At 47.3% G+C, this 27,555-nt stretch overlaps 1 protein-coding gene across 1 annotated transcript; it reads left to right on the forward strand.

The window, feature by feature from the left end:
- Nucleotides 1-23,667: 23,667 nt before the first annotated feature.
- Nucleotides 23,668-24,749, forward strand: LOC120897686 (cold shock-induced protein TIR2-like; the record flags this gene model as incomplete). The annotated part of the gene is made up of 2 exons (XM_040302718.1): nucleotides 23,668-23,763; nucleotides 23,844-24,749. Coding segments are annotated over 2 exons (543 nt in total), but the record flags the coding sequence as incomplete, so codon positions are not given.
- Between the last annotated feature and the right edge of the window lie 2,806 nt (nucleotides 24,750-27,555).

Consider the following 27,555-nt stretch of genomic DNA (forward strand, 5'->3'; position numbering starts at 1 on the left):
TCGGCGAACGGCGAAGGCAGCAGAACGCCACCGGAAGCACGGCTTTAATTTCGACGCGTTGTTGTTACCTTGTGTCACAGGGGGCCAGGCGCGATAAATTCAGATACAGCGTTAGATTGGCAACCATTTGACAGCTGTTGATGCTCTTAGCTTTGGGCTTGACTCATCATTCGAGCCCAATCCGGCGCTCTCGCCCCTCTTGTTGAGTAATCCGGTTTTCTCGGTAAGACGGTGGGTACAAAAGCGTGTGCCTAAAACTGCGACCTGAAGGATCATTGTGTGTGTGTTTTTTTCTTTTGCTTTATCCGCGTATGTTGAACGTGTGTATTTCACAAGTGTAACAAAAGCCTGTTGGGGCGAAGATTTATGTACACGTACGTTCATAATCGTAAATCATTGGAGCATCACTCTGCGATGGACCAAGAGGTGAATGACGGCAGGATTTTATTTCATTTGAACTGTTTCAAAGGGGGGCTAAACCATTCAGTTGTTCAGTTTCTAGTATTGTATGTGTGTGAGATACAAGTATGAGAAAAGTTCTATTTTTGTTTTGTCCTTTTGGGCGGGTTCGTATTCCGCTTTGCGAATTGTTCCGACAGGGAAGTTTCGCTCTCAAGATGACCATTCAAAGCAGCGGGTGTGGAATCGGCGAACAGTGCGCTGTCTTGATACACGCAACGGAGATTGCGCTTAGCTCTTTCCGGGTGGTCACAGGGATCTTGCGCCATCCCGAACGCAGCAGCAGATGATTGACGGCACGCGCACGTACGCCCACGAGCGAAACGGCGCAGAGTGCGCAGACACGCAGCGTGCCGCATCAACTCTCGCGTATCCGTGCCCGCTTGTGTTGGGCGATTCTAGAGCGGAAAGTGTGAGCGTGTGTTCAGTTTGTGGTCGTTCTTCAGGCTTAGCTTCGGCGTCGGGCCCCGAACCCGAGTGGCGCGCTGCGATGACTGTCCACGGCCCACTGCTCGATCGGTCCAGCAGAGGGCGGCCGCGTATCGAATCCAATTTGGGCGGAAAGTGTGTTTTAATTGGATCCATAATTTAATGTGTCCACGGGTGTCGGGGACTGTCGTCTGGCCGGGGTGCATCATTTATTTTCCTCCTGCTCGTCGCGCGCGGACCGCACGGCGGTGTGCAATCGGACCAATCGATGGAGCATCGATCGCTTCTGCTCCGCAGACGCAACCACTCTGCGTGCTTATAGGCGGCATGACGAATCGTTGAAATGTCCTGCGGCAACAGCTCAGCACAGTAGCAGAAGGTTCCTGTGCCTGTGCCGGAGCGGTCGTGATGAAGAAGAAGGATAAAAATGGCCATGGCCTGTGTCGATGATGCTAATTTTTCCAGGTTTCCTCTACCTTACCACAAACAGCAAAAAAAAAAATCACTCTCAATCTTCGTTTTGAGGGGAATGCTTTTGTTTCCTCTTTTTTATATAAACCCAATTTCGCTTCACACCGTCCTTCAGTGGATTCTTTTGACGCCTTTCTCCATTGCAGGCGACTACGTTTCACTGCCCGGTGGTTTCCGATGGTGCGAAAAGGAGCTGTCTAAAAATGGCAATCTTCACACTCACGCCTGCATCCTCCCCGTTAGTTACGGCTACTGCCACTGGGGGCGTTTATTACTGCCCACGCCTGCCACGCACCAGATGGCGCTGACCGGCGTAGTGGCAGCGTGCCCAGCCCGGCTAGTGCATCAAAAGTTTGGAGGATTTTCTGCATTTCTTGGCCCGATTTATCGTGCCCTCTTTTATCACGGTGTGCAGCCACGGACGAACGGGCGCTGTTCCTGGTGCCTGAGGGCGGTGCTGACCAATTTCAGAATGCTTTTTTTTTGCGTCTGTACGGTGCGGTAAAATTAATTATAACAATATCGTTTTATTACTCTCCAAGGTTCGGTAGGTAGGCTCGATGCACAAACAAAGTCATAATCAGTCTGGGGCATACTGTGTGCTCGGCCTTTTGGATGGACGATGTCATTGGATGCAACGCAACTGTTTTATGAGTGGTATAAATAGGCTGGTCGACCAAAACCAAAACCACAAAAAAAAAAAACCGTTTGCTTAAACGCGTGGCACGTGCGTGGGCCGATCGGCAAACCATCTGTGGCGCGCCATGCAGCCATCTGGAGACATTGTAGCCTGTGTATGTGCGAAGCTAACTGGTTAACCGATGTTTTTTCGGTGCAAAACATTTATCTCGGCTAGTGCTGGCAGTGACATGCACGCACACACACACAAGTACGCAGGAACCCCCTGGAGAGTTGGTGGGGAGAAGAGGGCCGGTTGCTGCATTGTGAGTTGCATCGGTGCAAAAACTCACCCGGAAGAAGGAGGAGCTTCCTTCAAGGCAGACATAATAATAATTTTTTGACACACCTTTATTGTGTTTCTCAACACCCAGCCCACCCCAGGTGTGGTGGTGCAGCCCGGCCCGGGACGGCTCCACACGCTCCAGCAAACATACAACCACACACACACACACACACACACACACACACACACACACACACACACACACACACACACACACACACACACACACACACACACACACACACACACACACACACACACACACACACACACACACACACACACACACACACACACACACACACACACACACACACACACACACACACACACACACACACACACACACACACACACACACACACACACACACACACACACACACACACACACACACACACACACACACACACACACACACACACACACACACACACACACACACACACACACACACACACACACACACACACACACACACACACACACACACACACACACACACACACACACACACACACACACACACACACACACACACACAAACATTCATTTGTCGTAGCAAATGCAAGAACACAGCACACGATGAGGTGGCTGGAGGTGGTCTGGTTTTGTGGTTCTGTGATTTGATATTCACAATTCATTGTATACACGTTCACCCTTGTGCTCCCCTTTGCGGGGTGGGTTTCTTGCACGGACAAGGGTGGCAGGGTGAGGCAGTCACGATGTGAAAACGCGAAAAAAAGAAGGATGTGGCCAGAAATGTTTCCCGGTTCCTGCGCTGTTGCAGCAGTAGACGCAATGCAATGCCATGGTAGGAAGCAGCATGTGGTTTGGTGCTGTTCAGTGCAAGCGTTTGCCGCGACGCGACGTTTGCGACTACGCGGTTGTTTATATTTATCACTCACTTGTGCTTGCGCGAGCGCGAAGGCAATGGGTCGCTTGGTGCTGGGGGAATGACTTTCGTTATCGGGGTAATATTCCGGATCATGAATATTATCTGACGGGCGCAACAGTTAAGGGCCTATCGGTTGATCGAAAACGACAATGTTTAACCTTGAGGGAGGGGTGGAGTTTGATGTCGGTGGTGCTTGGCGCTGCTTCGAACACTCAAACTGCACTATCGAACCATCTTTTAATGGTGCATTAAATAAGAGGGTACGAGATCTAGACCGCTGCAGAGTGTATGACAATTTAAAGTATACATGGTTCGTATTTTTTGGTCCGTTTTATCAACAACAGGCAGAGCAAAGTCTTGTTATTGCTGAGATTGCATTAGTGTTTACGAAAATGTATATTGAATCCTTAAAAATTATGACAATCGTATTGGGGTAGTGTAAGGTATGCCATCAGCAAACTACAATTTGCAGACAGCCATGCCCTATCGTGCTGAAGTCTTATGAATGAACCGAGCGAATCCATTCACGCGAAACGACGAACCTGACTTGCAAATCACCGTCCCTGTCTACGGCCGCTATGCTGAAAGCATTTTGTTTTCTTCCTCTTTCGCTCAATTACTGTCAAACAGTGTTACACGAACCAATATGGTAAATGAGGCAGCAAATGGCAAATCAAATAACACAAATCGGCCCCTAACGAGCAGCGGGCAAGGGAGCTTTTGCTAATGTAACCGGTGTGCTAAATTTGCCAGCGAAATCGTGGAGCGGGGTAGTGAGATTGTTTAGAACGTAGACTGTGCACCAAAAAGGATCGTGACAGGATTGACTGTTTCATGTCGGCGCGAATGGACAGGGAATCGAGCATTATTCTAATGTTGATGCGGGCGGGATTAGGTAGCATGATTAATGAAGTGGCATTATTACGAAAGTGACTGCTGGTGTTGTGTGTGTATGTTTCTTTACACTGAAGGTTTGTTGCTTCAATGAAGGATTGGCTTAGCGCGATCGCACACAGCAACACAGTCATCGATGGTACAATCGTACGATACTGTACGCTTTGCTGGTTGGCGGGTTCGTCGCTTATGATTGAAGTCGTTTGATTTGAAGTCGTTTTGCTTAATGTTCGCCCGGTTTGACGCGGCTGTTGTTGCTGGCTGATTTCGATTGACTGCAGGCACATCTTTTAAGCTCGCTTGCCTTTGTGTCACTGCGTGTATCCTTTCGTTGCATGAGCGCGACCGTTCGTATTGGACGATCACGAAGCGTACGGTTTCGTGCGCTAATAACATAAATAAACGACCGGAAATGACACGTACTTCTTGGGGCTTTTGTTTTGGAGAGTAGAAAGCGGCGGGCGGCTGCGGTGAATTTCGTTCTCTCATCTTTTTTTCTGAATTTACGGCCGTCACTATGGTGGCGTGTACGTTACTCGTGCAAGGTTTGCTCGCTGCCAGAGATTTATTGTAATTATATGCACGAAGAAGGACAATTAACTTTGCTCCGTCCTGGTGCGACCCTCCCGCTTATGCTTATGCATTGGTGCACTAGTTTCTTCAGCAATAGCATTTTTTCCAGCAGGGGTATGCGAGAGTCAACCCAGTTCGATTGTGATAGGTTTAAGGTGGGCCGGTGAGCAAATCGAGCCAATGCAATGAAGCAGCAAATCAATGCAAACGGATGTCTTGTATTTCATTTGCATTACATGTGTGCAATCATGACAGGCTGACTTCAGTGATGGTGAGAAAAACTAGCTGAGAAGTTAATATAAAAAAGGAGATCAGTATTAACTTCATATGCTATACTTGCAAAGCTGATTTTCATTACACTTCAAAAATGAATCGAGAGGGTCTCTCTACAAACGGTTTTTATGCGGCTATTTCAAATTCAGTTTTTTAGGGCACCATAAAGTAAATTATTTATCATTACGATGTTTGTTGCTGCCATAAACAACGCTGTGCCCTGATTTGACCAGCAGCGAATCACTCCCAGGGCTTGGGGCTTCCGCGAACGCTCGTAAAACAAAGACAAGCTGGCCCGGGAAGCTTTTTTTTCTCACGTAAATTAACATACGTTAAATGTCTGCGGAAGCACTGGTTACAGACAACTACTCACAAACACACTCATATGCTGGTTCTTAACCTCGTTTTCGAAACTGCACCAAGTGTGTGTGTGTGTGTGTGCACTTAGCCTGGCGACATCAAGACGAACAAATGGCCTAAAGCTGAAACGACTCATCGTTGCAGTTACCGAGGGGGTGGGTGTGTCTGCGTTGCATTGATACTCTCACGGGGCCTCGGGAGCGCGTACATGTGTCGTTTGGAAACGTTTCCCATGACGTCCCTTAAAAGATGCTGCTGATGATGATGATGAGCGTATAGCTTTCGGTTAAGTAAGTAGCTTCATTTTACACCCCAAATTTCCAGCCCCATCCCAGCGGAAGGGAGTCGGTTTGTTAATATCCAGCAACCACCAAACGAGCGGCAAAAACAGCGTAACCAATGCACTAACGTTCAAGCCTGGCCGAGTCTTGGCGGAGACGCTGGGACGACAGCAGTAGCACGCTCGTCCAGCATCACAGGCGATGCATCGGCAACGGGTCTGCCTTTACCAGTCGGCCATGAAGTGGCCGGCAGGACCACTGGTACCCGGAAGACAACAGACTGAAGGGGAAAATAAACAAAGTTTAAAAATTTGGTTAACCACCAGCGCTCGGCAGAGAATGGCCCTCGTCGGCTTACACACTCAACCAACGCAGTGAATGCGTTTTTGTTTTTTGGGATGAGAAACTGTGCCCCTGGCGATGGACTCCGAGCCGAAAACGGCCAACCGAACCAACAGCTATACTTGAATAAATCGCGCTTAGAAGAGACCGCCATTCAATCAACTCGTACTCGCGTGTCTTAAGTGCAGTGGACTCAAGTTCAAGAACAACAGGACAGAATTGCGCTGACTACCGGGGAAGAGATTTCGGGGGGAGAATGAGGAATGGGAAAAAAACTGTAAAAAACTGTTATTGTTGATAATTTCCCAAACTGTTTACATCATCGGTGGCCGTTAATAGGTTATTTCCTATTATATGACCGTAGCTGCCGTGTCCTCTTTTGTGTACCGGCCAGGTATATTTAACCCTCTCTTTAGTGACCGTGAAGCTTGTTATTTGAGCTTTTGCCGTCCGGTGTCAAATGGTTTGTAGGCAGAACAATGGAAAACGCAAATGGGTTTTGTATTTTAAATCTTATTTTTAATGTATGTTTTAAACGTTCATAACATGAATTAACTTACAATTTTATAACAAGAGCCAAAATCGGTAATATATTACAAAACTCCCAAAGCCACATTACACCAAAGTGAAATGAAGCTGAAAGAAATGTTTCAGTGGTAAAGATATCTCGCTCAGCCTGACTGTAGAGGGCAATCTGCACCCAGCCACATAAACAGGGCAGGGTAATTTACATTCTCCCAGCAAACTCGTTCCACGAGCGCCGCCGCCTCTCGACGAGGCTCCCATACTTGTTAGCGGGCGCATCTTGAGCCACCTTACCCGTCGGCACCACGAGCCCATCCATTCATCCCGCAAGGGTGTGCGCATGACCTGCGCTGAAGCGTTTAACTTTAAATTATGCACACATGAGTAATTTCGAAATTTATTGGTATAATTTAAATTTTCAATTGTTCTATGGATGGCCATTAATCATTGTCAATTGCATCATTAGAAGCGGACTGGCTGGCGCTGGACAGGTTTTAACGCGCACCGTACGGCCGGTGCCACCGATGATGGCATCACCGGGTCCCGATGGTGGACAAGATCACCAAGATTATGCCTTGCCGTGCTCGGGTACTCTTCTGCGTCTTGTGACGGCAGCTTTCGGCCAGTGCGGCGATGTCAAGCACTCCTGACCTCTGACTCTGAGGCGTATCGGTGAGGATGGAAAGGCTTCGGTACGTTCGGACGCCATCAAGAAGGCCGATTAGTGGCTTCGGTGAATGTGGTGCATAAAAGGACACGAGGTTCGGTCTTTGTTTTTAACTGTCCCGGGGGTGTCCACTCTTCCAGCCACTGTTACGAGTAAAGGGGAGCTCACTGTCTCTTGAGCGTTCGCTTGGTTACTGTTTTGGAGTTCGGAGCTTTCAAAGGGGGGAAAGAAAAGGAAACACTGAAAGAAAAAAAATGCAGCTAAGCTTTGCGGAAGGCGTGTGAACTCGTTGCTTTTCCCTTTGTTTTGTGCCACATCGTTCCACTTGGCTGGAGCACGTCCACGCTCGTTTTCGAGGGTCGCAAATCACGCGCAAGCTTGGGGGTGATGATTTCCGATGTCAAGTGGCCCCGAACCCGAAAATTGATTATGGTAATATTATGTGAGAAAAGCGAGGTGCGCGTCAGGGCCGAACGCTGATGAAGCGTGAAAACGGGGCGGCCTGAGGGCTTACGCATGATCGCGTACGCGGCCTGAAATCGATCCCTCCGCATCAGTGTGCACCAGTAGTAGCCTTGCCAGCAACTTGTTGCGCTCGCTTACTTTGTGTGCGCTTTATGTCACTTAAGTGGAGTTCCTTTGAATCAACAACACACTTTGGAGAAGAACCATCTGATGAGAACAGGAATGCAAAAAGAACATGATCCGCCCCGAAGTCCGTCGAAAAAGTTCTGTCATTACCCACAGTTTCTTCCTCTCCGTGTGCTTGTAATGAGTCTGCGAGGTGAGGCCCGGCCCCGGGATCGGATGTCTTCAGCGGCGGCAAATTAAATGTTGTTAAACACGCTTGTCTACAGCACACTTAGCGGGCAGGCGGCGGCCACGACGGCGTGTAGCGGTGTAGTGCACTTGTTACCCGGCCAACGTAAGAACACGTTCGAGGTGTAGCAACCGATTAAGCCTACTCTACGGGGCAGGTGGGTTTTTAGCATACGCGATCCAGCACAAAACGCTTCCCCCCACCCTCGCCCCTTTTGCGGTATGGTATCAATTTTATGCGCAAAATTATGACCGGACCCGATGATGGGACGTGGCGTTTAGTGGCCGTTTCCGTACTGTTGCTGTTGTTGGTTTTGTCAACCGAAAACCACTTTACCCGCTCGTCCTTATAAGGGGATCGGCTTGTGAGAAGAGGACTTTACATTGGATGTGTGTCTGTGTGTGTGTGTCTGTATCGTAAAGAGGGAGGATTCATTTGCCTCGTTCGGTATCGATGGCTAGGCATTTGCCTTTCGACGTGGGCCTAGGAGTGGCCGAAGGAGTGGTCTATTAGATGTAAAGTTGGCCCGTGCGCTTGTATGCGCTGGTAATGGCAATGGAACGGCGAAGCAGGAATGGACAAATAAGGACCTGGCGTCAGTAAATTGATCGCCACTTTATATTACCGGGTTTCGATGACGCATTGTGCTTCATTCATTAGCTCCGGTGTGAAACTAGATGTAAACACACTGTACAGTGTATGTTGGCATCTACATGTGCTTCGGTCACAGTGGAAGTTGCAGTGCAAGGAATGAAGTAATTATTCTGAAATTATACTAGAAACAAGCAACATGAAGGATAAGAGAAATTTAATTAAAATGATCTTATTGTGATCGAGCAAACCCGTTCACGTATCAGGCTTGTAGTTTTGTCGCCAAGGCAACGGTTAAATATCATGCCTGTTATGGGTTGAATTAACGTGTTCTTTTATAAAATCCACTTGAAATTAGCGGACCAAATAGGACTATACAGGCAAAAGCAATAAAAATATTTGTTTTAAACATAAAAGGTATGTGCTTAAGGTTTCAGTATGATTTATGAACAGACAAAAAACGGCAAAAAGATTAAAGAAATTGGAGTCGAATAACGGTGTATGAAAACGAGACCAAATTTGTTCAACAATATCTACAATTTAATAAATACTTCATGAAAGATCATGTTGAAACGAGGAAGCTTCACTTTTGGGCACGCTCTCGATGGTTGTGGCGATAATTCACTTAAGATAAGTCATTGCACAATGTACAAAAAAAAAAAAATCTTTTTTCTTCACTACACGTCTACTTTTCATGTTGCTTCACGATCGTCCGTGCTGCCCGTATACTGTGTGCAGCAAAGCATAAGCCTTCCCGGGCACAACACACCGATGATGCTGCTGCTGTACGGCATCAAAAACCAATCTGCAGAATCTGTTACCGTCCGGGTACGGGATCGAAACACAACCACACGCCAAGAGGATCGGGAGTTGTTGATGTTGTATGTTCCATTCAACGGTCGTTCCTCAGGGGCAGTCCGTGCTGTGCAGTTCTCTCCGTGCAGTACCACTCCACCGAGCGTCCGAGACGAACCGATCGGGCCGCTGGGGTCGTGACTCGCAGACGGTATGAGTGCGCTACCGGACGAACATTATTTTACAAGAAAATATTGTCAAAGCCGTCAAGGTTGGAGGCTTTTTATTTATTTATTTATTTATTTGCATAATTATGTACGTTATCGGGCTGCCAGTTTCGATTTTGTGCGTTTCGTTTGCCCGAACCTTGAAATGTTAAGCTTATGGGTTTTAGTGTTATTGAAAGAAGATCATACAACACGTTCCTTTCGTCTCATGCAATCATTGCTATGGGTTTCTCCTTGCCAATTGACTTCCATTTCGAACCTTGGACCGTCCGTGTAGGGCAATAAAGTTTAAAATCTGAATTCGTGGGGAAATTTCCAACCGTTCATGTTCCTTCTTTTGAGCTTTTCCCCTCTCGAAGCCCTCAGTCGCAACAGCAGAAGAAGATGTTCCGGTGCAAAAAAAAATCTGCATCTTTAAACGGTACAATAGTGCACGGTACCGTTTTGCTGGTGGGCGACCCCGAGAGCTGCATCGATACCACCCTCCACTGTGCCGACCAAGCCGGCCCGACCCGTGAGAGGATGTAAACCTTACTTAGACGTCACAAAACAAACAACCGTCCGGTCTACTGCAGCTGGTTGTAAAAAATGATGTTTTATCACGATTTCAATTCTGCGAAAGCTAATTGATAATTGCACACGTTTGACAAATTGAGCCGATGCCTATTGACTTTTAGGTTAAGCTTCGGTTCGATGGGATTTGATCCGTCGGCCTTCAGCATCGGGTGGTATCCCGTGTCCGGACGGTCGGCCAGCCAGCTGAATGGGCCCAATATACCGACCCAGTTGGGTTGTTGGAGGCATCTAGACACGCTGCTGGAACGGACGTGGGCTTCGGAGGAGGAGGGCTATGTTTGCATAGTTGGATAGTGAATTATGATGGCAGGCATACGGTGCGCGTCCCGAACGCGTGGTCACTGTTCGGCGATACTGGCGCGGGGTGCACTTTTAACATATTTTTCCCTCGTCCAGGGGGAATGGAATTCTGTGCTGCTAGGGCTGCAACGGGTATACCGGGATAGTACCGAAAAGGGTCACTTGTTCGGTGCCCATGCAGATAGGGCTTATGTCGATATAGTTTTGCATATTTTATGCCGGCACTGCTGGGCAGCCCGGCGTGGAAAGATAAATGGTACGATACGTCTTGCGGGCATGATTTGAAATGATGGAGTCGTATGAATGTTGTTTTCGGATGTTAACAAATGGCAAAGATCAATCGTGGTGGCGGGAATGGTGGTGAGAATAAATTGTACACGTACTAGAGCAGACGGGGTTTGTCTAGCTAACGGTGTGGCCTAGTTTGTTTTATTCCTCTGCTTGTTATAAGTGAAATATGATCAGTTAATACAGTTTTGAAGATACAAAAGATGCATACGATGGAAGAAATACAGACGATCATGATAAACATTGGAATATAAAACTAATTAACTCTATCAAATGATGTTCTTTGATAAGACTTCATCATACCGTGCCCTTCTGCCTGCAACGCCAAAGAAAAGGGCGCAAATAAATAAAACTGCTCATCAGTCGGCCCCATATGTGATGGCAGACTTCCTCCCCCCACCTCTGCTGTGTGTGAGATTCTTCCGTCATATGCTAAGCCTGCGGCGATCCATCGTGAAGGTAATCTGTCAAAACTAAGGAGGAAGAAAATAGCCGTCCGACCGAACAGGCACGTTACACGGTTCCACCCGATGGAAAGGACTCCCAGGCGCACTTTGTGCGCAAACAACTCCCTCACCATTGTTTGTGTGTGTATATGTGTGTGTGCGTGTGAGTGGCAGAGTGCTTGAATTATTTATTTATGCCCCGCGCTCTACGCGTTTGGCCACGGGAATCACTTTATTAGCGTGCACTTTGGCTTCGTCTGTTCTGGCGTTCTGGAGGGGCAAAAAGGCCAGCAAAAGAACCCCAACAACTCCCTGGCGCTCTTTAAAGATCAGTCGAAGGAAAAGAAGGGGAAAGGAGGATAGCTTTAGCCAGCGCTATGTTTTGGACGATCGTATGTGTGTGCAACAATGGACGCGGTCAAACGGTCATCATCGTCGTGCTGTGGAGTCCTTTCCATCGACTGGCTCCGGCAATGAGTCCGGCACAAAAAAAAATAGAAAGACACCCTCAAAGAAGAGGCAAAACGGGAAAAGTTACGTTTCGGCCCTGTGGATAAGTCATAATTCACCCAAACACCGCACCCTGGCGGCGCACGGACGATGAGATCGAAATGAAAAGCAAGGATCGCGAGCCCCGATCGCTGTCTCGTGCGCGCCACCATCACATCGATCCACTTTTCGCCCGGAGCCAAGAAATCGGAATCGGATATGACATATGACCTTACCTGGTGTGCCGGCACACCCTTCCCAACCTATCCTCCCTCGACTGTTTGCACTTTTCTGCGACCGAGGGGAAACGATTTTTGCGCAAACGATGCGCCGCACAGCGCTGGTTTTGCGTGCCGTGTGCCCATATATGCGTCTGCAATATATCCACCCGCAACTGGGTATGGGGCACGAGACTGTGAAGTGATTTTTCAATATCACACAGTACCACATGAGCAGGGTCTGATAGGGAAGGGGATAGGAGGGAGGGAAGCAATTTAAGGAAAATGATCCATAAGCGCGATCTTGCTTAGGGAGTAGGCAGGGTAATAATCTTTCTAACGTGCAGACGATTGGGACACTATGGGAATCGGGAATGTTGATGTAAAGAAAATGTTTTCTGTCCATATTTAGATAAAAATATTGAATTATGCGTAAGCCTTTTGTTGTTGTAATTACACACGTTTTAGTTATTGCCATTCACACATTTGTTTCAAGTGAATTCGTTTAGTAAAATTTGTCCTTTATTGAATTAAAAATGTCGATTCACTTTTTGTATTGTTAAAAATTCAACCCCTTTTGTCCGCCTCATATTCCATAATTCTTGTGGCAGGGTTTTAGCAAACGATCAAGCAGAATGCGTTCTTCCGCTTCATCACGACCGATCGGGACCGCCACGAGATCATATGTGTAATTATATAACATTTATTTTTCGCGCATTATCCTGTTCCGCTCTCACTCCATGTAGCAATCGTGCTTTGTTTGCTCATCAATCCATCACGATCGTTCGCTGATGCGTACGGTAAACCACCAGCTAAATTCACTGCACAGCAAATTGTGCAACATAACACGCTCGACAGCAAAAACTCCAAAGCGCACCATGTACCATGGGTTTGAACGTTGTACTGATCACATGAACTGCAGCCTCATCAAAGCATCAAAAGCATCGTTAATAATGTGCTATTTGTTTCGGTGATTTTGTTGCCTAAACAAACACCGCAATTGTCGCTATTTGCTTTTGGGATTAAAGGGCCCATGTTTTTTTTTAACTTGCGCCTTTTTTCATTGGGGCATGGGAAGGGCAGTACCATTACGTACGTTAAGATTGTTTTGCTCTGCTCAAGAACACTTACCGAAATGTAATTTGTATGTGTGTTTAGAGCATTTTGGCAGCGTTAGAAACGATTGCCAGGCGTTGATGCGTGTGAAAGGCGTGAAATTAGATTCGTTCCCGCCGTGAGCAAACAAACCATTAGGGTGCGATAATGATAGACACCGGAGGGCCAAATGTGGATGAAAAGGATTGTTGCAGAATTGGTTAATTTGTATGTGTGGAAGTCAATACTTAAGCTGATGAACGAGTGATGAAGTTTGGGCAGGATTAATCTTTTAACGCAAACTTAAAGTGTGGGAACGATACGCTTAAGCGCGAAAAACAGCTCGAAGCGTTTGATATTCTTCTTCAGTTTGAAAGATAGCTGCATGTTTGTTGGTAAATTGTATGCTTATTGATTAATAGCGCTTCGGTATCAGCAATTAATAATGTAAACAAATTATGCATTATGCGCTAAACAATGGCAACCACAAGCACCGTGAAGACAATTAGTAAAGAAACAAAGCGTGTAAAAGCGTGATCGGCGCGTTGTTCTTCCGCGCGGGCTGCTATATAAATAAATAAAAACGACAAATGATTGCCAGCCCCAGACTGAAGCAGCATCTCATCTCCCTCTCCGATGATGCGCCGTTGTGCTGGGAATGGCTTTCCAACTCCAAAAGCTCAGCTGGCTCCGTGCCGTGCCCGTCACGGGGGCACACCCTGAAAGTGCGGGAAAGGTGTATACGGGCCCGATCCGAGCCATTATATCAACCGGAAATTGTTGTCAAATCAAATTACAATATTTTATGTCTGATATTTCTCCGTTTCGATCGTACGGTCGCGAAGCAGCGCAACAAAGATTGTAGACAAAACCCGAGTGTAAAAAGAATTGATAGTAAAGGAATGACGACGACGACGACGATGATGATGATGATGGTTGTGAGATGTCGGGAATAAATAGGACGCCCCGCGTGCGAAACGAATAAAATGTCCAACCAGGCAACCCAAGGACTTCATCGAGCAAGGGGGGGGGGGGCAATGGGAGAGGCGATTCATCGAGAATGAATAAAGCGAGGAATGAAAAAAAAACAACAACAAATATGTGTGAACAAAAGTCACAATATTCACGGTCTCCGTATCACAAACGACCGCTGCAAACGGTACGGCAGCATAAGCTGAGGTTGTTTCGTTTTTTGTTTGTTTGTGTGACTGGTGAATTATTAATGATTTTTCCTTCAGCCTAACTTCATGCCGTACGTCGAGCAGGGTTTGAAATTGGCAACCAGCCGGTCGGTTCGTCGCTTGATGCTGCTGCGCAAAGCTCAAATCTTGCAGCGTTCGGATGAGTCAGCGGGTTCGCGCTCTACGCCGCTCTTCCTATCTTCCGATCGATCAGTCAGTCTTCAGAATCTTGAGCCCGAGATAGCACACGTCCATCTTGATTCGCTGGTTGCTTAGCGTCCATTATCCGTGCGTACCGTGCACGAGATCAGCGAGATCAATAAGTTCTGCAACCCGTACGATCTCCGAGATGCCGAGTGCGATCTTTCACATTTGATGTCGCTGTCGGCTACCAATCGAAGGGGCGTGTCGTATCTTATTCTACCCGTACGTACAGACGGTGGCTTCCTGTTTGTGCCGGGAGTTACGGAAAGCGGCCAGTCTACTAGAATGTGCAGTTGCATCCGAACACTATGCGATGGTATGCAGCCCGAAACTTGCGAAGTAATGCTGCCAATTAGTGGGGTTTTTTCCACCGTTCCCTGCTCATTTGCTGCATTGTGGTGCCAAATTGTTATTGCTGAACATTGCCTGTACAATCACGTACACGATCATTAAGCGCCGATTTGTGTTCGGGCAACAGGCGGCAGTAAAACTGCATCCAATCAACGACGATCAAGACTGCAACGAGATCTTTATCGCTGATCGCTCTATCGCTCGTCCGAGGTGCGAACCATGACGCTTCCCCTGTTGTCCACTTTCCCCGACCGGGCACGTCGAGATCTCGTTTCACGATCGATTAGCGCACGCACGGTTGCGTTTCGGGATAAAGATCTTAAAACGCTCATTAGGAAATCAATCAATCAATTATCGCAATTATGATATTTCAACAAACGGGGCACGGAATGAATAATTACCAGCCCAGGGCTTGGGTCGAAAAGCACCTCGTGGTAGTGTTTTTTTTTCGTGGAACCGTTTCCGATGGAGCCGCCCAAACCGAACCGAAAGCATGCCGCTGCTACGTGTGCTCTAATGGACTTGTTTGCGAGTGAGCTCGTCAATTCCCACACCCTGTCCGTTGGTTGCCCGTATGTGTCGCCTCCTCCTCCTGCCCGGCACACACAGCGAAGCACATCAATCTATCCATCGGTGGGTTTTGACGGTTACCACAAACGGGATGTATCTGAGAGCGGTCCGTAGGTATAGTTGATCGGTAGTGATTTTGGGTTCGCTTCGGGGTTTAGCAGCAGCGAGACGTCGCTGCTTGGGCGGGGACGGGGGTGAGATGAAGACTTAAATACATGCGTGAGATGAAACCTGATAGCAAGGTAGCTGAAAGCGCGAGCCAGCTAACGCTCCCGTCAAAACGGACCTAGCCCAGGATCTCCCGAACGCGCACGGCAACCTATCGCCAACTGCTAAATCGATCACCTCGTACTACCTCGGCGAGATGTTTTCGGACTGGGACTGGGCACTTTCTGGATGTGGTTCCGCACTGCTCTCTCCCACTGCTCCACGTTACCCAAGAACGCTAATTAGCATACCGTGGAGGATCGCTTTGAAAGGCATCAATCATCGTTTTGGGTATTCGAAGCAAACCCCATCTCTGTTCCGTCAGACACAGAAGGAATTGAAAAGCGTGGCTTTTGGCCCGTGGCTAGATTTTGGGTTCCTCCCATCTGAGGACAAGTGGGGCTAGTTGGGATCTCGCATGGTGGCTGAGATTTGTTGTACCTGGGCGTGAGGGTGTGCTGTACGATGAAAAATTTTAATTAATTTCTACCCTTCGCTTGGGGCCTTGTTTTGCTATCTCTGTCGGTCGCTCATTTCACCCAATGTCGTGTGCCGTGAGGGACCTGTCGTAGGGTCGCCCGTAGCACCGGGCCAAATCCGGACAAAACCGGATTACATGCCTGTACAAGGGCATTAGAAAGCTTTATCTGATGTGTGCATAATATAACCGGCCACACAGTCCCCCCCCCCATCACAGAAGGTTAGATTAGTGGCGGAGTGTAACTGACACCTCGATTTAGAGCAAATTCAATCTCCCGTTTGGAAGCCGTGATTGTAATTAGTCCCGCAGGTTTACTACCAGACTTTGGATTCCTTTGCGTAATGAAGCAAAAACACAACCGTTTGGCATGGATTAGCGTTTCTGCTAATGTGTGCATAATGTAACAAACACAGCATTATCTTTCCCACTAAGAATGTAAAGAATGCTACCCGTTAGCGTACCTTGTGGCCGGGTTCGTAAAAGTGCCACGCACGAGAAGCCGGCCAGTTAAACATAGTATTCTAATCTGCTCGCAATCAGGGTCGAGGCTGGAGAATCGACACAATAAATCATCCATACCACCGTTAACCCCCTTCCTTCTTCGGGCAGCGGCCCTCCTGGCAATAAATTCAATCTGCACTGTTTTGTTGCTACGGGAAAGTGACCGGTGGTGACCATTCCGTGCCGCACACTGCAGCAGCTGATGTAAGGGCTACTGGGCAGCAAGATAAACCACGGCTCATCGCTGGACGTTTGCTTTCCAAGCAATCGCGATTGAACGTCCGCGATCAGCCTGTGTGTGTGTGTGTGTGCTAGCATTCATTAATATGCACCGGTTAATGATGCGGTCCGGCGCGGTACAGGAATGACAACTTTGTAGCTGCGCGTGTAAATCTATCAACCTGTCAATATTCATAACGAACTGTTCAATCTTTTCGGGTGCCCGTGCGCATCAGATGACACTTTTACTGCCGTTGCCGAAGGCGCTGGAACGCGAGCCAGTATTCCGTTAGCGTCCCGAGACGCGGGATTCCTTTTTTTTGCCTTCCTTCCCTGTTATTACCACCGAGTTCCTGCGGGTCGGCAGTGGAAAGATTGATTACCAAATGCCTTTGGTGAGTTGGTTGTGCACAAGCGCGAGGGGGGGGAACAAATTTCGTTCCGGCTTGCTTCGATTTCAAGTGTCACTGTTGCCCCGGTTGCAGCAGACGAAGAAGATCGCCCAACCGTGGTGGTAGGAGCAACGGTGGGGAAACTGTTGCGATGCATCTTGTGCAGCTTATCTGGCCGAAGGCGATGCATACCCTGTACTCCGTTTTACAGTTCCTCACAGCGCTACAGCACAGGCTAGGGGTTTTGTTCAGAAGGAAGGGGTTTTTGTCTTAATTCCATTTGCTGCCCGTCGGGTCCCGTCCGGCTGCCCGGGCCGGCCTGTGTTGCCACAACCCGACGAGCATGCGCTTCGGATGTCAATTACTTTTCATTTCGTGGACACGTGGACAGTAGGGGTAGATTCTGCCCGGGTAATGGTGAAGGTGGTGGTGGCGGTGGAGCACATGATGTGTTAAAATTTGTCCCTCGGGCGACACTCCAGCGAGTATGGGGAGAGATCGTTTAGAACTGGTTTGGGGAACATGGCAAATGCAGATGTAAATGAGGAAGGGATAGGATGGGGGGAAGGAGAAGAAGGCGTGCGGAAAGGATAAGTGAACAAGCGTCATAAACCTGTGACACTTAAGAGCTTATTATGGACCGCTTTGGTGATGTTCGGAGGGATGTAATTTCGACGTATTATTGAATATTATGCAGGTAATAAACGCTGTGTGAAGTTTTAGCCGAGCTTTTGGCCTACCGGCACGAAGGTAAAAGCTGTGTTAGTTTTTCTCTAATTGAGTTTAAATTTAAGTAATTGAAGAGTTGTTGCGCTGCGGTTGTGCGCCTGAAGCGTTTTAAATTATTAATTTATTTTATTTAAAAAAAAAGTGTAATTATTTTTATTGATTTCGAAGACAAAGAAGTCAATTCTTATCAAGACACCAGACATGATGCATTCCAAACAAACGATCCTCCACCACGTGATAGTGCGGCAAGATGACGTCAAAATAGCCAGTAATATCTATTTGCTACACCTTGCCATTACGTCTAGCCGTTGTGCCGGAATTGAATCGAGCACGGTCAATGACGCTGACGTGTACTATTAATACTTAAACTCGATTGCCCAAATTACATCCCCAACCGTACTAATGCCAACGTATCGCTTCCGTCGAATCTTTACTCCGGTCACGTTTTTAGCGTGCTTGTTCCGTGTGTTTATTTTCGGTTTACCCCTGTGGTCCATTAGGCTGGCTGTGGCTGGTTTAATCACTTACCCATGCCGTCGTCGCCGTCATCGTCGTCAGCACACGCTCGAAAACCGATGAATGGCGCTTGCGTTCCATCTTGCCTCTTGTGCCAATAATAACAACCAGAACGACAACCATGCAGGTACAAAACGTGCCGATGTCCAGAGCAATCAGACCGCGTTTTTCCGCACTATCCGGCACGAGTCCTTGTGTGTTTTCCACCCGATGACGTCAATCGACCGCCACAGGCCGGCTCGCGTGTAAGATGCTCTCGCTGCATCGTGCAACACGTTCCCACATGGGGTGCGGCCGGTGAGCGGTGATTGCGGAGCGGGCAAGCACTTTCTAAATTGCATCCTTTTCCCGGAAGGCAGCAGGGGTAAGGTACGCGTAGTCTTCGTCACGGTCAGGGTTTCGGGCATGTCAAGTGCAACTGTGTGTGCTGGCCGCCACGGCCCGAGAACCTTTTATGCCTGGCGAGACGAGGGTGAGCAGGCAGCGACCGGGAGAGGCCTGTTCCGGACCGAACGAGCGCGTCTGGGTATCCCGGCCGGCTGTGTTGTAGTGTGTGGGTTCATTCATAAATTCTGATGCCCCTTGTATCAGTGTGCTGTACCGTGAGTGTCGGAGCGGAGTAGTGTTTGCTTTAGGAAGCTTCGTATTTACCCCTCCGCAAGTCTATGCGTACACGAAAGCACACCACTACAAGCACGAGCGTAAGCGGCACCGTGTTTGTCGAACCAAATGACGTCAATAAAATGGCCGACCCCAAAAGTTCAGTATATTTGCTGTTGGTAGTGGTGGAGCAGTCGAAGGCATGCGTCTCTAGAACGTACTGGGTTTCACCACCAGACGCTCCATTTCGCACCACTCACGCTGTCCGCTGTCCTTGCTAGCCAAACCGTACGACTTGAAATTGAAGAATGAAATATCGATTTTTCCCCTCCGTAGCTTTTTTACCACTAATCCTCTGTCCCGTCCCGTACCGAACATCGTTGAGTTGAGGGGAGTTGCGGGTTTTCGTATCATACATATTGTGCATTAACACAAACACATAGAGGCCTACAATGCTTGCCAAGGTCATCGCTACTTGTTGATATGGAACCATCAAGAACGTGCACACACGCACGTATGTGAACCATGTGCAAAATCCTGGACGGCGAGACTGCGCAAAAGGGCTCAAGTTCAGGGATACGTCCAGGGACTCTGGACCGGCCGGTAGGCCTGCTGAGCCGTTTAGCCGTGTGTTTCTGTGTACCTTTATACCGGGAAAAGCTCTGTATTCGTAGATCTGCTTACCCTGTGACGTAAGTCCCTATGTCCCTTTCGCTTCGACCCGAGACGTGCAAATTACGAGGCAATTACTTAGTTCATTCCATAGGCAGGAAGTACGTCAAATCGGGGTTTGAAGGCTAAAAATAAACTAAAGGGGTAATCGTTCTTCAAAATGGAACCGCTATAGTATTCCGGAAAAGTGGCTAAATGCGGAAACTGGGGGAAAAGAATAGATTCTAAGAGTATTGATAGTTCTCGTCGACGATAATGGTTGAGATATTTTAAGCACACGAAAAAAAGTTTAGTCATTCATAAATTAAGACACTGCCAAATGGGATTATAATATCAAGACAGCATACATTTTGTATGAACATGCTATTTTTACATTCTAACTATTAATGCATTCCTCGAGACATTAAGATACTAAGGGGTTCTATCTATATTTACGTGTGGCTTTATATTTATACAAATACATATCTTTATTTATGGCAAAATGTTGCATGGCTATAAAGGATTTCAGCAAATTTAAGATTAAAACCGAATGTACGTATTCAATTAAAGAACTGAAATGTCAAATGGAGATAATTTTGAGCTGTATTAAATCTGGAATGTGTCTGTTATTCGGACGGCTGGTAAAAGTATTTTTGATTAACCAACATGGAGCCAACAAGTTGTCAAATAGCCGTATAACAATGTCCTGTGGAGCCTGCGTTAACGAGCACCATCTCTAGCTGGCGCTGTGTGCAGTAATAATTTCGGTAAAAATGCATTCCAACCAATAAAAACGGTCACCGGTGTGATAGAATTAACCAAAAAAAAAAACAAAAACATCCAATCTCCGCCGTTGCGGAAGATTGTCCAGCAGGTCCCGAAAGGTATCCGGCAGTGGCTTTGGTGCGGCCGTGTCGTAAAGCGGTCGAGTTTTGATTAAAGGAAAGCAGCGAAAAACAAAGATTAGACAAATTAATGCACGGGCACGGGTTAACTCTGCACGCACAGCCGAAACGAGCGGCAAGTGTCCTACTGGGAGCTGAAATCGTTAGTTCCGGCCCGACTGCCGGACGGTATATGTGCTTATTAAAAATCATTTTACACCCGCTCGACGACCCGGCTGATGGTTGTCATCGTTTTATGGCTCGGTTGAGTTGGTTTGCTTTAGTCCGCCAGGTGAATGTGTGTTTTTTTTCTGCTGCTTGAATGTAGTTTATTGAGTGTGTGGAGAGGTCGGCAATGCTTTTGGGGGACTCTATAAGCTTACTCTTTTTGGGGAAAGAAGTAACATTGAACCACCTGTGACTCAATTGATTGGAATGGTTGGCTTGGTCCTGTTTTTCTATGAAGTTCCAATTTTGACTGGACTAACCATGAGCATCCACTAAACAAACAAGCGGTTCACAAACCGCGAACGTCTTTTGCGGTCTTCACGTCGAAAGCAATAAACAGCTAGACGCCTTGAAACAATTCGTTAGCACCACAGGTAGCTCATATAATAATAATGAAAGAAGAATGAAAAACAACCAAACCAATGTTGCGACATAAAACCAATGGGTGCATTGGAAATGGGGGGGGGGACGAAAGCATATACACCCCTAAAAAGCCCCAATCCGACATCCGTTCCCGATTGAATGGGCAGCGAACATTGGTCCCTTGGACATTGGGGACCCGAAGAGACCCCCTGGAGACACTTTCGAGGCAATCCAAGCGAAACCGCATCCAACAACTGCTTATCAGCGGGCCGCGGCGTTGGTGTCGTTTTTCCTTCTCTGCCTTTTACGGCTAGCTAACCGCCAGGATTGCCAGTGTGCCGGAGTGCCAGAATCAGCAGTTTTATGAAAAATTTCAGCTCATTTAAAGCCAATTAAAAACAGTCAAATTGTGTTATTAGTCCAGTTGATTCACGATACGGGATTGGGCAATCGCTGGGGATGGAACTGGTGGTAGGAAAAGAAGGTGAGCAAACGACACATTGAGATATGGATCGCGTGACGGAACGTGCGGTGCCAACTGTTGCTTATCGTAAGCGAACGATCTTACGGGGACAGATTTTAGGGACAAGCGGCAAACGGTCCCACCCCCCCCCAAAAAGATAAAAGAGACTTACAGCGACGGAGTGTTTGTAGTTTCGGGCCCATTAAGCCCTTGATTTTGGTCGATAGGGTAGAAAAAGATGAAACAAAACCCGACCCGATAGGACATCGGTGTCGCAAGATGATCGATTATAGATCAAACCCAATCGTTTCCGTGAAACAAGTGAAAATAAAATACTCGCACGACACGGCTCAGTTTGATGATCGGACGCGGTTACAAGATAGCCTCCCCGGATAAGGGATCTGATCAAAGCGAAAACAACCCATTTTGTGCTGAAGGATTAGCCCTTGCAGCCCTCCCGGAAAGAGTGGCAACGTTGGATCTTGCGGCACGATGCGTCCCCTTCAAGGTGAGACGGGGCTTTAATTTGGAACCGTAACAAGCATTTCGACGTTGTTGGCGGCGTGTTAGAGTGTGGTGCTGCGGTGCACGTTATGCACGTCCCGGGCTAATTATGACATAATTTACGGCTTGTTGCGGTTTGCAGCGATCGATTGGGCACTGTGTTTGATTGTGAGTTTGTGTTTCGTTTTCATTATGCATTCCTACCTCTCCACTTATAACACGACCGTTTGATGGCTTCGGGCCACGAAAAAAAGAAGAAACAAACAAGCAGGCGCGAGCCAGACCGGCGGACAATCAATGTTTTCAAATAATCAACACACCTGCCGGCTTGTCTGAGGCCACAGGCTTGGTGTTGATGCGGCTGTACCCCAGGGACAAGCTGCCAAATAGCTGTCGAACGACGATCAAACGAATGCTGACAGGCTGCTCTACACGTCTACGCAGGGGTTTGTACTTTGGTTTGCTTTACCGTTCTGGAGCAGATCCCAGCATTCCCGGATCCGTCGTTTGTCGCTGTCTTGTGTGGGGCGGGGGTCAAGATGCACCGTACCGCTCGGTAAGCTGCGCTGTAACCATTGGACGGCAAAAGTGCCGTCGACGGGTAAAACATCACCCAAATTTGCATACTAATCGTCGCCGTAATTAGATGACGAAATGTTAATGAACCCCGCGGGATCCGAATTCCTCCGGTGCTTGCCACCGCACCTCTTCCCGCACCTCTTCCACGCAACGCCAGAAGGAGGAGTGGAGAAAAAGCGGTCAAACTCGTACCGCGCGCGCTTGCGTTATCGGTTGTTACCGGCGATAACTGCCGTTGTTGTCTGTTGTTTTATTGGGATTTCGATGATCATCGAAAATATTTCGATCGGCTTCGGTCTGGCCCGGCTCCGACTTTAGTGCGTTCCGTTCTTCGGCCGTCCTGCAACTCGGGCAACGGGGCTGTATTTTATTTCGATATAATTACGCAAAATCGACCAGAAATGCATGTTTTCAGTCGTGCTTGAATGCTGCAAGTTATCGTTATCGTTTGTTCGCCAGGTCTTTAGCGGGCGGAACGGGGTACCGAGGCGACGCAAAGGGGAAGCAGCTATTTGTTTTATTTGTGGAATAATTTAACCCCCAAACCGAAGAAGCCAAAGCTGCACCAAAACTGTCCCGGCCATTAGATTCGTTAGTTTAGGATTGGGGCCAGCGCGTCTCACAAGGGGGAAGAAATCATGGCATTAAGCAGCTCGCGATGCAGCCGGGAATGATTGCCGTATTGTGGTTGATTAAATTTACGATGCACTTTGTTTGTTTTAGTGGCGGAAAATGGCAGCGAACTTTATGGGACATTGGAATATTGGGTTTTTTTGGTAAATGAACGGCGCAACGGTAAAGGTGCTAATAAGCTCAGCTCGTTCTGGTGGCTGCAAGAGTAACGATTGCGTTTCTACTGCATTCAGAGCACTTGTTAGCATGGTTGGTTGTTTTTCATCACATTCCAATGCACGTGTTTAAGAAGATGTTGTGTTTTGTTCATTATTATTCATAGTGCCTTATTCGAATGAGTTTGAGCACTTTGTGACGTTTGTGAAGCGTTTTATTTGTTCAGTTGTTTTGTTGGTGTTCTATAAAATACATTTAAACCGGCTAGCAATGATTCAGTCTTATTGAAGCATTGAAGCAGACAACAACAAGAGGTGAAATGTACCGTTGCAAACTGACACCTACAGTGGTCGTGGTTCTATTGTGCCTGGTACGAATTAGGACTAAGTTGGAGAGAATTTTTTTATTCCAACAATTGCAGTCTAATATTAGCGATTATCTCTCTGTTAGACATTTGTTGCAGATGCACTAACCATTCAGGAGCTGCGGGCCCAAATAGCCCAACAGCGCATTCAGCAACGGTACGGCGTAACAGTGGCGACCACTAGCGCAGCAACTACTAGCGCAGCAACTACTAGCGCAGCAACCACTAGCGCAGCAACTACTAGTGAGGCTACTACTACTGCTGCTGCATCTACGACACAAGCATCCGACAGCTCCAACACAACGACGACTGCCGAAGCAACGACTACCACCGAGGCCCAAACGACTTCCAGCTCGGACAACTCGACGACGACGGAAGCAGCGGCTACCACTACCGCGGCATCCGAAACCACTGCCGACTCTTCAAGCACCGGCACGACGAGTGTTGAGGCCGGACTACGCGCCCAATACCGTGATCAAGTACGGCAGCAAGCGATCGAACGTGCCTTAGCCAGGGCTGCCGCGTTTGGTTAAGCGCTTTCAGCAGACCAAAAACTGAATTAAAAACGTAACATTTAAGCCCCCTTAAAAATACAGAAGCTCATAACCGAAACCGAAAGTACGTAATCTAATCTAAATAAAACTCAGCAGGAATTCTTGCGGACGCTGCTGAACCGGTGCAGACGCACGGTCGTAATCGTTCAGCACGGACGGTGAGAATGTGAAATCGAAATACCGACCGGAAAGGACACTTGCTGAACAGGGTAGCCACGGTCGAGATTGGTTTTGCCGCAATCTCAGAACATACAGAATTGGTTGCAATCCCTCCTATTGCTCCTTCTTTCACCCGCCGACTTCTCGCAAATCGGAATCCGCAAATCCCGAGCAGATGAAAAGTGCCCTTGTCCCCGGAGCGTGCTACATTCGTGGCTCTGCCCCGAAAGCAAGATGATAGCCCGCAATAAAACACGATGAAGTGAATTTTAATGAATATTATTTATGTACGCTGTTTTTATTTATACACATTTTAAACACAGAAATCAACATCGTATATGCAAATAATAAATAATCATAAAACTGAGTAACGAAAATTGTTCCCCCTCGTTTTCAGCAGCAGCCCGCAATGAGCCCCCCCCACCCCTCTTTCACAATGTTAGCGGGGGTTTTATACGTTTTGCGTTTTAAAAGCATTTCCTCTTTACTCGGGTTTGTGCCTTCGCATCGGGATTGGTTTGCTCCGAACGGACGAAAAGCTCATTTTTAGCAACTAGCAGTGCCGGCGGGTCGTGTGGAAAGAGTAAGGGTTTAATCTCTTCCATCCCTTTTTTACCTTTTTTTGTGCGTTTTTTGTCCGATGCGTAACATTCGGGTTTCGCGTTCGAGAATGGGAAGACTGTTTCTGTTGCTGTATATCGAATGTCGTTCTTGCGCTGCTCCGATTGCTCCGATATCTGACATCCCCGACACGGGGGCCCCAGGGTAACCGGTCGAAGGTTCGTAATGGTTTCTTAACCCTGGTACGCACCCTAACATGCTGTTGCTGGTGGTGGAAAATGAAGGACCAACCGTATGGACGGTTCGTTATGAAACGTTACAAATAATAGTACAAATAACGTGACAGCACCATGCCGAAAATGTTATAAATCATACATACAATGCTTAAACTTTACATTGACGAGGAGTTTTGAGTGAATGTAGACTGAAGAAGAGTAAAGGTTGTTTCAAGTATCGTTTTGGGGGAAAAAAACAAAGTGATTAAACGTTTTCAATTCCCATAAACAACAAAAATCCAACGTCGTTCTAAATAAAAGCAAAAGCGTCCTCATTCGGCACGTGCACAATTGCGCTTTTGCGCACCTTATACTTTGCGCGCTCCAATTGCACAACGCCACTTAGCCAATTTCGAATCGAGTGTGTATTGAATTAAGCAAAAGCCACAATTGTATGCAAATTAATTAGCATCACGCACCTTAACCACATTGCCTTCCCATATGCACTGCACACACAAATACACTGCCTTTCTTTCCTTTTCTTTCGTTTCCCCTCCTACAATCGCGTATAGACACTGCATCGTGCATCGTGGAAGTGCATTTGGGCGAAGCGTTTGCTTTGTTTTTGTCCCGCTGTTTGTGTGTGTGCTGTTTAAGGTCGTGTTTCGATCAGCTTCACTCACTTGGCAAGGGAAGGCATTTATGTCGTAAGAAAAATTTATGACATCACATAAAAAAAAGGATCAACAACAACGGGGAACGGGAACGGCTGTTCCGAGTGTTATATGCAGGCATGTTTAACGCAAAACGAACCGTTTCTCTACCCCCATATGCCAACAGTTTCCTTGACGACCGTGATTGAGATGTTGTATCGTTGTTGAATTTGGAGCCCCATCGCATACGTTTCGGGGGATGGTTGGAGTGAAAAAGCATTGGTATTGTTTCCAATGAATGTCTTTGATATGGTTTGTAGAAACGAAGCATCTACAAACCAAAAAGGTGGTTCGGCGTTTAGGTGCATGAGACAATGAAAAAAAAAAAAAAAAACTAAAACACACATTGGCCACAAAAAACATTGATACTTTGGTAGGGTTAGGGGTTTTTGATCGCCGAATGCATTCTACTTCATTCATCTCCAACTATGTGTTCCGGTACCGACATCAACGATCGACGCTTTCGATGAAGTGTTCTTAACCCATTCTGTCTCCCCATTTTCTTCCCCCCTGCATTGATCAATCAAGCCCGCGAAGCTATCCGAAAAAACAAACGAACAAAGACAAATGGCGACAAGACCGCATCAAAACGGTTGTTGGTTCAGGGGGAGCGAAAGCAAAATAAGCCACCGATCGGGCACAAAACTCCACAAATCTCATATACCGTTCGGAAAGCGGTAAAACAACAGTCCGTTAGTAGCCTGAAGTGGCCCGAAAAGATTGGCCAATAAAATGATTACCTTAAGGCAAGGATTAGTGACGGATGTCACTCAGAGCCGTTCGTTAGCCTTGGGACGCACCAGCGAGCCTTGTGGGGTTGAAAATGCAGCGGCTTAACTTCGGTATCCGTCGAGGTATCAAATTCCCAACACAAGAGAGGGGACTTCCACTGTCCGCACAGTTATTCCGCGGGGGAGTGAAGTGCATCGGCACCGAGATTGCTCTGAGTGAGTGCTCTCATCGCCACCGATACAGCTCAATCAGAAAGGAGAAAGGAGCTTTGAAAGGCACGAGATAAAAACAATGCGGTTGTTTTTTAGGTTGTTTTTATTAAAGGGGGGGATTTAAATACGTTGTATGCCCCTTGAACAATCATCAACAATAATTGAAGACCATGTTCTTATTAATATTACTTTCTAATATACTATGCGATGCTGAAAGGCAGCACAACATGTTATCGGCAAAGCTTTAACACTTATTGCATCAAGTTGTATATCCAACAAGAAAGAGTTGTTGGAACCTTCCCTTCGGCTGTTTTACCCCTAGCAACCCAATCGGTATACGAAACGAACGATTAATGAGGCGTCATTTGTTTTCCCTTCGATTAGCTGCTTACAACATAATTACAAGAAGCTTAGTACCACCATATGTAGCAGCAAAAGTGAAAAAAAGAACCACAGTCCACTCTCCAATTACGGCCACCAAACAAATGCACTGGCAAAGGTTCTGAAAATACGTACGCTAGCCTTGCCAGTGCCTTCGTTCGCCATGTGCTACTAAAAATGTGACCCATTTGCTACCGGTTTTCCGGATCACTTTCCTGGGCCCTGGGTGAAATGTGTGCACCCTTCGGCAGCCAATTAAAACCACTGCGGA

Source organism: Anopheles arabiensis, chromosome 2 (genome assembly GCF_016920715.1).
Source record: "Anopheles arabiensis isolate DONGOLA chromosome 2, AaraD3, whole genome shotgun sequence".
Lineage (NCBI taxonomy): Eukaryota > Metazoa > Arthropoda > Insecta > Diptera > Culicidae > Anopheles > Anopheles arabiensis.